This window comes from Homalodisca vitripennis, chromosome 3 (genome assembly GCF_021130785.1).
Source record: "Homalodisca vitripennis isolate AUS2020 chromosome 3, UT_GWSS_2.1, whole genome shotgun sequence".
NCBI lineage: Eukaryota > Metazoa > Arthropoda > Insecta > Hemiptera > Cicadellidae > Homalodisca > Homalodisca vitripennis.
The window spans coordinates 71,993,152-72,005,411 of NC_060209.1; the positions used below are offsets into that span (position 1 = coordinate 71,993,152).

The 12,260-nt window shown below is 33.9% G+C and overlaps 1 protein-coding gene across 2 annotated transcripts in view; it reads left to right on the forward strand.

The window, feature by feature from the left end:
• LOC124357058 (PR domain zinc finger protein 15-like) overlaps positions 1–12,260 on the forward strand; it is an 84,646-nt gene that overhangs the window by 26,545 nt on the left and 45,841 nt on the right. For both annotated transcript variants that reach the window (XM_046808459.1, XM_046808460.1), the window contains 4 exons: positions 219–384; positions 1,796–1,957; positions 3,118–3,219; positions 8,794–8,888. In XM_046808459.1, coding sequence (XP_046664415.1) covers positions 219–384; positions 1,796–1,957; positions 3,118–3,219; positions 8,794–8,888 — 525 coding nt within the window. The remainder of the gene's footprint in view (positions 1–218; positions 385–1,795; positions 1,958–3,117; positions 3,220–8,793; positions 8,889–12,260) is intronic.

Sequence of the window (12,260 nt, forward strand, 5' to 3'; positions counted from 1 at the left end):
TTCTGTTAAATTACTAACTGTTTTAATAAGTATAAAAAATAGAATTAATTTTTTTATGGTAACTATCCAATTTTTTTTAACAAGTTGATAAGCTTGTTGATCCTACAACTGCTTTTCTTCCAAGATCCTAGACTGTAGTCCTTAAACTTTCCCTTGAAGTTTATATATAGATCCTGTTAGAAATAATTAAAGTTTATTCATTCCCTATATTAAATTAGGTGTTTGCACGTAAAGAGACACTACAAACCCACAAACTTTCGTGTTCCTCTGAGGCACCCACGCAAGAGGCCATGACTCGAACGAGGGTGCATTGTAAGATCTGCAGACAAGACTACCACTCTTTGGCAGCTCTACGGGCTCACATGGAGGCACATTATTGTCAAGGTAGGACTTAAAGTCTTCATATTGTATTGTTGGTTCAATGTCATCTAGCATTCTCGCCTCTACCATTGGACAGTTACTAAAATTGAAGATAAAGAAAAATAAATAAAAAGGCTAAATTGTAATCAGTGTAAACATTTATAAAACTCTATTACATTTCATGAAAATTTATCCATGAATAACCAAGATGTACAAGGATATTTTTATTTCGCATTTATTCTTGGATAGTAAATATTTAATAGACCATGGCAGTCTTTGAAACATTTTATAGTGAATAGAACTTTAATTAAAAGCATGTCAGTATGAAATTAAGACTTATTCTTGGCAATAATTTTCTGCATATTCATATTTTTAGAGTTTTAGGTTCATTTCTCCATATTTGCTGTTATGCAAATTTGTATGTTTCAGTAAAACATTGTGTACTAAAGCAATAGGCTAGTTAGAAAATAATTTTAAATAAAGAAAATAAAGAATTGCTCAGAACAAATACTAAATTGAAAGATATTAATTAATTTGTCATTTTAAACACAAAAACAAATATTTAATAACAATTGTTATAATGATGATTGATTAATTTTTAAAACCATTTATAGTTCATCAGGGTAAGAAAATTACTTAAAAGATTGATTTGAATAAAATTCACAATTGAGACTGCACAACTAATTTTAGTATACAATTAAAATTGTAATGTTAATAATAATGTATAGGAACCTGATCATCCCTACAAATATTTATTCCATGTAATTGAAAAGTAGACATAGGAGCAAACAATTAACAATGAGTATTATTAAAGTAGAAATATTAACTGTCATTATCTTATTTTTAATGGTCATATATATCTTTCTACTCACTTAGTGATGATGCTTTTCATTGTATTGTAACCAGTACTGCCAAACAAGGGTAATTGAAAGAGTAATAGGATATAGGAAATTTGCCGTTGTTATATGTTACAAAACAATGTAGAAATGTTTCGAGATCTGCAATGTACGACACACCTTGACGACACTAATGTCTAAGACCAAAACATAGGGTCGGAAGCGGCTCCCTCTTGACCATTGCCTTCCTGTCTTATTGTTTGAGATGACATGTCGCGATGCTGAAGAAAGCGCCAACAATGATTTTCTTCTTAATATTCCACTTTTGCCTATGCTGTTGTGACGTGTGATTGTGAGCTTGACTTCTCTTGTTCGTGACTTGCATCCTGTGCATTGACAATGCCTGGACTGGACTCCAAGTAGTTCTGGTTAGATTGTAGTTATGTGTTAGGTTAGTTATTCACCTGGGGAGAGGATCAGATTTTAGATAAACATAGTGTTGTACATTTAATACATATAACAAAGAAGGGTAGTTGAATATAAGTAGGATTAATTGTGTGTCTTTTACATTTAGCAATTCTATCTTTGGTATTTTGCAGGTGAAACATGGAAGTGTGAATGTAAAAAGGTGTCAGATGATCCCTCATTGATTGAGAATCATGGGTGTACTCGCAGCTCTGTGTCCGTAAAATGTGTAGCGTGCTGTAGAACATACTCGTCAACTGAAGAATTTGTTAATCACAAGAACCGAATAGTTATGAGTAAGTTATAAACTTATGTTGTGGAGTTTGTTTTAAACTTCTAATTAATTTTAGAATTTACAATTATTTGAAAATGTTGTAGTGTATATACAGTGTGATAACAAGGTTTAGTCCCTTCCCCACCAATGTATTTTTAATTGTAGTATGTAGAAAAAGAAAACATTTGGAATATGTTTTAATTTGATGGAACTTACTTTTTGCTGCATTAGAAGTTATAATGAGAGATGGGACCAATTTAAAACTTTCAAATGGTAACTCTACTTTTGTGATATATTATTAAAAAGAGAATAATAAACCAAACATTTTGGGCAGATGAGAGATTTTTATCTTAATTGTATTAGTTTTTTTCTTTTAATATTCAAGTATTAATGTAAATTGTGACTCATATAAAATCAAGTGATTTTAGTAGCTGCTATTATGAATATTGATGGAAGAGATTAGATCGTGGTGGCATCTTTTTGTTTACATGGTGAAAAGTCTATTGGTAAGCCAAGCTAATTTCAAATTTTATAGTAGAAAAGTTGACAAAACGTAGAGACGTTAAAAATTTTATTGATTGAACTTCTTTTGCCAAGCCCAGTTTGTATTGAATTTAAGTTAATTTATTTGTAGTTCAAGCAAAGTATATCTGATGGAACTGGATGATTAAGGTCCAAAAATAATAGACCTGACAATATTGTTTGTGTATAACAAATAAGGGTATGTATAAAACCCTAAAATAGTTGATCTACCTTAAATATTAAATCTGCTTTATAAAAGGCTCAGAAAGAAGTAAAAGAAATAACTAAATATATAGACATACTTCATTACTGAATAATGTATCCAATATGTTAGAACATGGCATTTGCATTGATTGCCAACACTAGGGTTAAAGCAACTGATACTAAGTAACTTTTATCTGTACTCATATTACTTTATCTAGAGAAGTAATTGATATCTTTTGCAGGCACTAAAAATCACGAGTGTCCAAGTTTCTAAAGGTCAAGCATATAATTTGTAGTGATCAGATTGATTTTTGTAAGAATAAGAAGACAGGATTGGGTGTAACCTTGTTTGTGATTAGCCCAGGATTGGCCACAATAAACTTGTGGGGTTTTTTGCGACTTTTCCAAGGCCATCATCACAGTTAAATTTCTTATCTTGTATCTTTATTTTCCCAGAGAAAAAGAGCAAACATAAAGATTTTTCTACCATATGTGAAATTTGTGGTGCAGTCTTCAAATCACGTACTGGAGTTCGGCTACACAGGATAAATGCACATGGTTAGTACTTGGATCTTTGAAGTTTTTGATAGATAGTTAGGAATTTGTTTAACTCATAGTTAGCTATTGTTAGTGTTTCATAACCTATTTGATATTAATTAAAGATAATTCAACTAACTAAATTCATATTGTAAATAATATTATTCACTCCTTTACTGTGACAACATATAATGTAAAAAATGCTTTTATTATTAGTTTTATTTATTCCAACACTTATATAATATTATATATATAATTTGCCCAAATGTTTAAATTGTTTTACATTAATTGCGTGGGACCATGGTTTGTAAATATTTTTATTCTTAGAATTTTGAAACTTCAAGATAGCCAAAAGTTGTCAAATATTATGTAGTTTTTGAAAATACAGTATAAGTTTTTAGGAATACAGAATACAGAACGCTTTTATTCGTGATCATTAAGAATAGAATGGTGTCAAAAAAATATGTTTTGTTATTTTACAATAAAGTCAATTTCATTCTTCTCTAAGAACGCGAGCTCGTTCAAAGAATTGCTCCATACTGTAGACTGGATCTTCCATCAACCAATTCCGCAGCCATTTCTTAAAGGTTCTTGCTGGAACATCCGTGGTACTTGCCGGAAGAAGATTGAGAAGCTTGGCGCCGGCGTAGGATGGTTTCTTAGTGTAAAGTACAGTGCGGTGGGCAGGGATATTGAAGTTCCTGGCAAATCTTGTTTGGTGATTGTGGATATCCATATTTCTGGTCAGGTTCTGTTGAGAGGCATAAAGCATAACCTCATATATGTACAGGGAGAAAACAGTGAATATCTGTAGATCTCGAAATCTTTCCTTGCAGCCTTCTCTAGGTGGGAGTCCTGTCATAACTCTTATTGCCCGCTTTTGCATTAGAAAAACACGTTGCATGTTTTGGCATGATGATTCACCCCAAAGTATGATTCCGTATCTAAGATGGGATTCAAATAAAGCGTGGTATGACATTTTCACTGCTTTCTCTGTACAGACGGAGTTCACTCTTTTAAGTGCAAAAATGGCAGAACCAATTTTAAGGCACAGTGAGTCTATATGCAGATTCCATGAGAGACAGGTGTCGAGAATTATGCCCAAGTGCTTGGTAGAGTCCACAATCTGAACATTGGGCGGGCCGGATACTTCTGCTTTTTTTTTCCTAAGATGAGTTGAGTCGTCTTCTCGTTGAATACCAGATAGTTCACTATGCAATAGTCTTGGGCTACACTGATAGAAATGAAGCTAGAGATTTCTAAGGGCTCAGATGATTTGTTGCTGGTGAGTAAAACTGTATCATCAGCGTACATTACAGCATGACTGATGCCGTCCAACTGCGCTGGAAGGTCCGCCGTAAAGAGAGCAAACAGCACTGGTCCCAGTACTGAGCCCTGGGGTACGCCTCTTTTCACTTTCTAAAACGTTGATCTCACACTTCTATTTACACCTTTGGTGGTTTCTTTTATTTCAACAGTTTGCGTTCGATCTTTGAGGTAACTTGTGAACCAACCAAGTGCAGTGCTTGTAATTCCGAAGTCTTCAAGCTTTGCTATGATAAGATCATGATCAAGACTGTCGAATGCCTTACTTAGATCTAGATGTGTACTTATGATAGTATTTCCGCTGTCAATTTCGTCTATCATAAAGTCCACCATTTCCACCAGTGCTGTAATGGTGGATCTTCCTGGAAGGAACCCATGTTGACCTTCGATAGGTAGGTTGTTAATTTGCAGGTGGTTCATAAGTGAACTCAGTACCACTCTTTCCACCACCTTAGAAAAGGTTGGAACCAATGATATTGGCCTAAAGTTTTTTATGTCATCAGTGTCGCCCTTTTTGTGTAAGGGGTAGACCTTGGTAGTTTTCATCTTAGAAGGAAACCCTCCTTGGGTCATTGACTTATTTACCACATGTGTTAGAGGCCCACATAGCTCTTGTTCACAGAACTTCAGCACTTTAGAGGGAATCTCATCAATTCCAAATGATGATGAGAGTCTGGTGGATCTTATGATTTTAGCCACATCGTCTTGTGTGGTTAATGGGAGATTAGCAAGTGGCGTATGCACATGATACTGTATTCTTCTCAGATGTGGTTTTTGAGAGGGGTTTGAAGACAGCAATGTTTCCTCAGCAATATCAATAAAGTAAGAGTTAAATCGCTCCACTATGATCGATATATTGTCAACCGTGTCTTCAGCTGTGTTAAGTTTCCATGTGGAGTTTTTGGAACTATTTTTTGAGGCCCTTTCTGTGTTTACTACCCTCCAAATTGCTTTGCTTTTGTTTGAAGATTCAGCTATGAGGTTTTCATTGGCTTCTCGTCTAATTGCTTTTAGATGGAGATCATACTGCTTTTTTCTTCTTGCTGTTTTTTTTCTGTCCTCAGTCCCTCCCGACAAGAAAGACCGTTCGTTGGCCTCTATAAATTTTGCTCTTAACTCGTTGGCTTCATCATTATATACAACAGGTTTGTCTTTAGGTCTGGCTCTTGAAGACTTATGAGGACACGTGAGGTCAAGAGCTGATGTCACAATGTTAAGAAAATTTGAGTAGGCCTCTTCCACACCCACTGCCTGGTACACCTTCTCCCATGCTTGCTCTGCAACTAATTGTTTGAGCTTCAGTAAGTTTCCATTACTGAATTTTCTGCAGTAGACAATATTTTGTTGTTCAATGACTGATGGTATTTCGAGTGTGCACAGTTGGCCTGTGTGATCAGAAAGATGGGTATTCAGTATGTCAACCTCTATTAGATCTTGTTCAATATTAGGACGTACAATATCAATTGAGGAGGAGGTATTTCGAGTGATTCTAGTCGCTGGTAAATGAAATCTTTTAATGTCAAAGATGGCCAGTGTCTCGTTGAGATCAAGGAATTCTCTTGAACAACATAGGCCATCCACATTGATGTCTCCCAAAATGCAGACAGCATCACTACCCAAAGGAAATTCTTCCATGGCCTCTGATAGAAGATTTAGAGCTTCTCCTAATGGGGCACTTGGTGGGCGATACACACCCAAAAGGTATAAGCACATTCCATATCCTAGGCTTATTTTCACTGCTGCCATTTCGCAAGTGAGTTCTGTGCTGGTGCCTCTTAGGTTGACCATTTGCACTTTGCTTTCATGGATTTTCTGAGCGAATATGGCAACACCCCCTTTTTTATGATGACCTACTGAAATTGCTTGTCAACATGTAATTTAGGAGGTTTACATTTTCCATGGATGTTTTGTCAAGACTGTGTTCAGTAAGAACCAGGAAATCTGGTTTTAAGTCGGCTAGACAGTGATTTAGACGGTCAACCTTGTTGCTTAGACGGTCTATATTCTGATGGAAGATTACTAAGGGTTTCTTTGGAGAGAGCCTCTGGAGATGTTTCGTTCTGTTAGACAAGGGGTTCGTGTTCTGATGCAGTAACTTGAGGGCGTTATTGTTTGCTATTTCAATTTTCTTTCTAGTTGGCCTTGTTCTAAAAAAGAAATATTTTCTTCTGGAGAGTTTTTTGTGTGGTCTGTAGAGAGTTGCTCATCGACATGTTCATTGGTGTTTTGGTCTGTGGGATTGTTCTCATGAAAGTTCTTGTCAAAAGGGGTAAGTATTTTTGTGTTTATTATTTTGTAATGTTCAATATGCTTTGAGAAGAATTCTTCTACAGATTCGTTTGTGTCTGTAGGTATTGCTGTAGATGGGGGAGTTTTACAAAGCTTTAATCCTGTTTGTATTAATTCCACATTTTGGTTGGAAGACAATTTCTGCTCTGCAGTTGTGTTCATTGTGTGTTGAGCTTTACCTCTTGCTACTTGCATGGACACACTGTAGGTGTTTTTCCTCTTCTTGTTTCCTACATTAGGCTTTACAATGGAATTGACAGGATGTGATATTTTAGGTCCTGTGTTTTCTAGTGCTTTTATGATCCCAGATAATTCTTCGTTCTGCAGTTTAGTATGAGGTTGTCTAACTAACTCTCCTGTGGGCTGTGTTGTAATTTCTGATCTGAGGTTGTAGCAATTCATATTTCCAAACTCAGTGGGAGTTAATGTGTCCAGGTGTTTTTGACTTTCCATTTTTTCTTGCATTGCTTTCATTTGTTGTTCTACTTGGTCTTGGCGAAGTTTTAATTGCAAAAATTGTGTTACGAGGGAATGGGGTATGTTTGCGGATTGGAAAATGGCATTATCCGTTTGGGTTCCCACACTATTTTGAACCGTTTTGTCTTGGCTTTCTTGGTAATTATTATTTTGATTCATACACGCTATAGTGCGCTTAAGTTGAGATATTTATTTTACATACTCGCAGATAGCCTTTTCCTTTTCTTGATCTTGTTCTTCAAAAATTGTTTGAAGTTGGGTCCGCAGTTCCTTTTCTTTGCATAGTTGATTTTCCAGTTGATTTATAGTTTCAACGAGTTTCGCATTTCGGTGTAATAATAATTCTCTTTCATTTTCCAGCTTCTCAGTTTGTGTTTGGTAACTCAGTACTCCCAGCTGGGTTGAGTCCATTATTTGTTTGGCCAGTTGCGAATTTTTTAGAGTCATCATATGTAAGTCTTGTTTCAGTCTGCTGTTGCAAGGAGTACATTCCCAGCTTCTGCTGCAAGACTTATAGATGTTTCCAAATCACCGTCACAGCTATTCTGTATTTTGGTTTCAATGCCCTCCATAAGAGAGATCTCTGGGTTTAAGACTTCAAAAAGCTGAACATCCTGTGTAGTCAAAGTTGTGTTGTTTTCAAGTTCTTCAACGGGGTCATTTAATATATTACTTAGCTCTTCAGTATTATTAGCAATAGTCATGAATATATACAAAGAAACATAAAATATGTGTGAAAATTTGAAAACCTGCCTAAAACCAACTGAATTTTTATTAGCAACTGTTTTCAGCAACTATCAATTTGAAATTTAGTAACCAAAAACGTAATTGTTTTTAGCCATAGTAAAAATAATCTTTTTTAAAAGAAAGAATAAAGTAACAAAATTACATTTACCATGTTAAAATAAATCAGTAATTGGTTTGTTTATTGTTTGTAATGGTTTTATTTCTGACTTGGGCTAAAACAAAACTACGATATACATTTAAATTTAGTAAACAAATATATCACTGTTAGTATTATTTACTAAAATTACTCACATAAAAACATTACAGGATAATAATAAACACGTTTTATGCAATAATCAATAAATATTTACGGTTAACAAACGTAATAAATGAACAAAATAACCAATACAGTCAGTAGACAACTGTGCCAGGCCGTAGCAACAGAATTGAAAATAAATTTCACTTTATAAACAGCTGATTGCATCATCCGTTCAATTGCTACAACTATTGAAAAAACTGTCCGATGACTTGATAGATTCTGATGTTTGCAATGGTGCCCGAATCACGTTGATATGACAAGTTTACGTACTATAATAAGTTAAATAGTGACGCTGTGACTATCGACGACTATACAACCTCGATTGCCAACCTCCGCGGGGCGGTCACAGACGAATAGTCGTCGATTGTCAACACTAGGGTTAAAGCAACTGATACTAAGTAACTTTTATTCTGTACTCATATTATTTTATCTAGAGAAGTAATTGATATCTTTTGCAGGCACTAAAAATCACGAGTGTCCTATTTGTGGCAAGAAGTTCAGCAGGAGTGACATCATGTTGGAGCATAAACTTATACATGAACAAAAGAGCTGGGTATAACAAACAATTAGAGAAAATTTATATTTTAGTTATAAAAATCAAATTTGTCATATTTTGTAGTTGTGTAATTAATTTATCATCATATAATATGTTATTAAAATGTATTAGTTTAAATTGATTTTTATGGTAAATTTACAAAAATAAGGAAAACATAGTTTGATAATTATTATTAATTTCCAAAAGGTTTGATATGTTAGTGAGATAATATGTAATAGTTTTTCCTATAGTGAAAAACAAAATTAAACAAACAGTTTATTATCAATAGCTTGGGAGATTATTTACTGGCTTTGGACTAATATTTTAGTTAGTGAAAAAATCTGTTCAATCAAATAATCCTTTGTTTTTGTTAATTGTGGATCTTTGAACTTACAACGTTTTATAGCATAACATCCATTTTCATAATGAAATAAATCATCAACTTGATGGTTGGTACTCACTTAAAGTTAATATGATTGCTATACTTATTTTACTTACTAGTTAGGTATTAAATTCGATTCTTGTGCTTTTCTGAATCGCTGGATGGTACATGATCTGTAACTTGTACAAGTTCTTTCAACTGGTTGTGAGTCCAAGTTAATTGATCTGCTTTCTAATTGGCTGAGCGTTTACAAAGCTTATCACTCGAGAAGCTGGAAAATTGTTATTTCTCTCTGTCTGTCTACTTGTGTCTTTCCACACATTATCTCTGGAACTAACTGACCTACTTTAACTTTTCTATGAAGTTTCATTTCTCTGTAGGCAATATCGATTTCGATAATGGTTTATGTCACTCTATGGGATTTGGATGAAGCAAAAATCTTTACATTGGTCATTTGGGTAAGCATGATGGCAACAAGAAAATCACAGAATAAATATATTTCTGTAACTGAGTACAATCATATTTATATTAACGTGTGATATGTAACCTAACTATTTGAATGAATTGAGTGTGCTATACACTTAAAACTATTACATGACAGAAGGTGTGGTGCACTTCTACCCTGTGAATAATAGTAAATCATTAATATAACATTGCCATTGCTCAAGATCTGCCCAATGTTGGCTGCGTCATTTTGCTACGATCCCTACGTTGGTCGCCCTTCTGCTACATTCCAGTCTGCAGTTGGCTGTACGATTTTACTACGTTCCAGGCCCCCGTTTGTTGTCCCAATTTTCACACAATCGGTATTCAAAGTGTGCTGTCCCTCATTGGTTATGCAAATTGTTTCGTGTTGGCTAACTCATATTATTCCAAGTTGATATTAAATAACTATCAAAATTCAATGTCTGTAATGTTGTTGATATCACCAACACTGGGTTTATATCTGTCTCAGGTTTTTTAAATAGGTTGAATGATGGTTAAAAACTCAATATTACTCCATTAAAAGTTCCGATCAATATGATTGTCTATATCATAACAAAATTCACAAAACATTCACTGTTCTTATCAATCACTTTGAATTAAAAAAGTTTTTTTAAAAGCAATATACTTTAATTTAAAGTTTGTTATCTTACTTACCACATTTCTCTGTAGATGGGATTTTCAATAAAAGACAAAGCAAATGACCTTGATGTCAATTTATTTCACATTACACTGTCCAATTCCACCTACTTTGCTTTGATAATTTGAGAATCCAAAACAACATCCCATCCCTTATTAAAACTTCAATTCACAATAGTACAGTTTCACATTAATTTCATCACTACTGTACCAGGAGGATCCACATGAGTTCACAACCTCCTTGCTTCAAGTCTAGAAAGAGAAGAAGGATTCTCCCTCTAAAAACCACGCATACCGACTCACACAATGTTCATCCCCTCTCCCGTTCAAATCAGCGTCTTCACGATTGAATATAATTTGATTCTTTTCTTATAATTGTCAAAATTTATCACGTTCACTATAATTGATCAATTTAAGTTTTTCTATTTTATTTTATTATTTTTCCAAAGCTTTTTATTTAAATTTTTAGCAACATGTGCTTTCTGACGTCATCAATATGCAAGTCATTTTATCCCACAATTGGCTTTTCTGCGTAATTTTATTTAGTACTTTTGTAAAACACGAATTTTGGTTATGTTTAACTCATTTTAATTAATTAAATTTGTTCCCGTATAAAGTTTAATATATTTCTCCGTTATTAATTAAATAAATCTCAATTCCAACAACATGTGATTCACTGACGTCACAGTCTGCCGATTCACTGACGTCACAGTCTGCCGATTCACTGACGTCACAGTCTGCCAATTCCCCGCGAATATTCAAATGTCGTAATTTGACCTGTTACACCATTTAGTGAAGCACATAAAGATCAGTCTTGTGGAACTTAAAGTATATTGTTTGGATAGTATAAGTAATTGCAGCAATGTATGCATTTGAAAAGTAAATACCATTTTTCTGATGCAACTGTAGCACTCACTAATATCACTCTTCTGTTTATATGCATTAGTCTCCTTTTTTCATTGAATCTTCGCTGACACAGTAATATCACTGTGTAAGCTTACAATGTTTGGAACAATGAATAAAATCTTACTGTGAGATTATTTCTGTTATCTAGTTTTTGAATGCAAAGAACAGTAAGTTATCCAAGTAAAAGTGATTAACGATGAAAGTGGAATGGAGTAAAGTTCCTGGTATAGAAATCAATGCTAAAACTAGTGAAATGCTTAGTCAAGAAATTGTGTTGCTCTATCTTATTATTATTTATCCACTGATGTGTCTCTTGTCAGTGTTATAAATAGAAAAAAAGAAACTGAGATTTTCTCTATTTTATGGCACTTAAATAATTGATTTTAAGGTTTAGTGTTTTCTACTGTTTGTGAATTATTCAAACTATTTAACAAGATCTGTAAGGTGTACAATAAATTAGTACTTATAGATGAGATCAACATGTGGAGCTGCGTTGGCTTCCTTCACGATTTTCACTTAAACGAATTAGCAATTTGTTAATTGCATAGCACTCAGAATAGTGGTTGATCTTTACTTGGAGGCTAAATGCCTTTGATGCTTATTGATTCTATTGCTTGTGAACACACTACTCAAAAGTTGATTAACCCTCTAAGTGGCGGTAATATGTTGCTGGAATGGCGGGCTATTTTTCAGAGTCAAGCAGGACTATCTTATAATTTAAAAATAAAATGCAAATTCTAATATGAGCAATGCTTGTTATATATCAATTTTTTCGTAATAAACTACAGAATAACATAGTATAGTTATTTTTTTACATACCTTAACCTTTTTTTATGATATCCACACAAATGTTCAAAAAAACGTTTTTTTCTCCACCAAACTTTTCATATTTACGTTCTGTAACTTTAAAAATGTCATTCCTAGGAGATTATGTTAAATGCAACCTTTATTCACAGTTTAATTCTAAACAAAAAACCTTT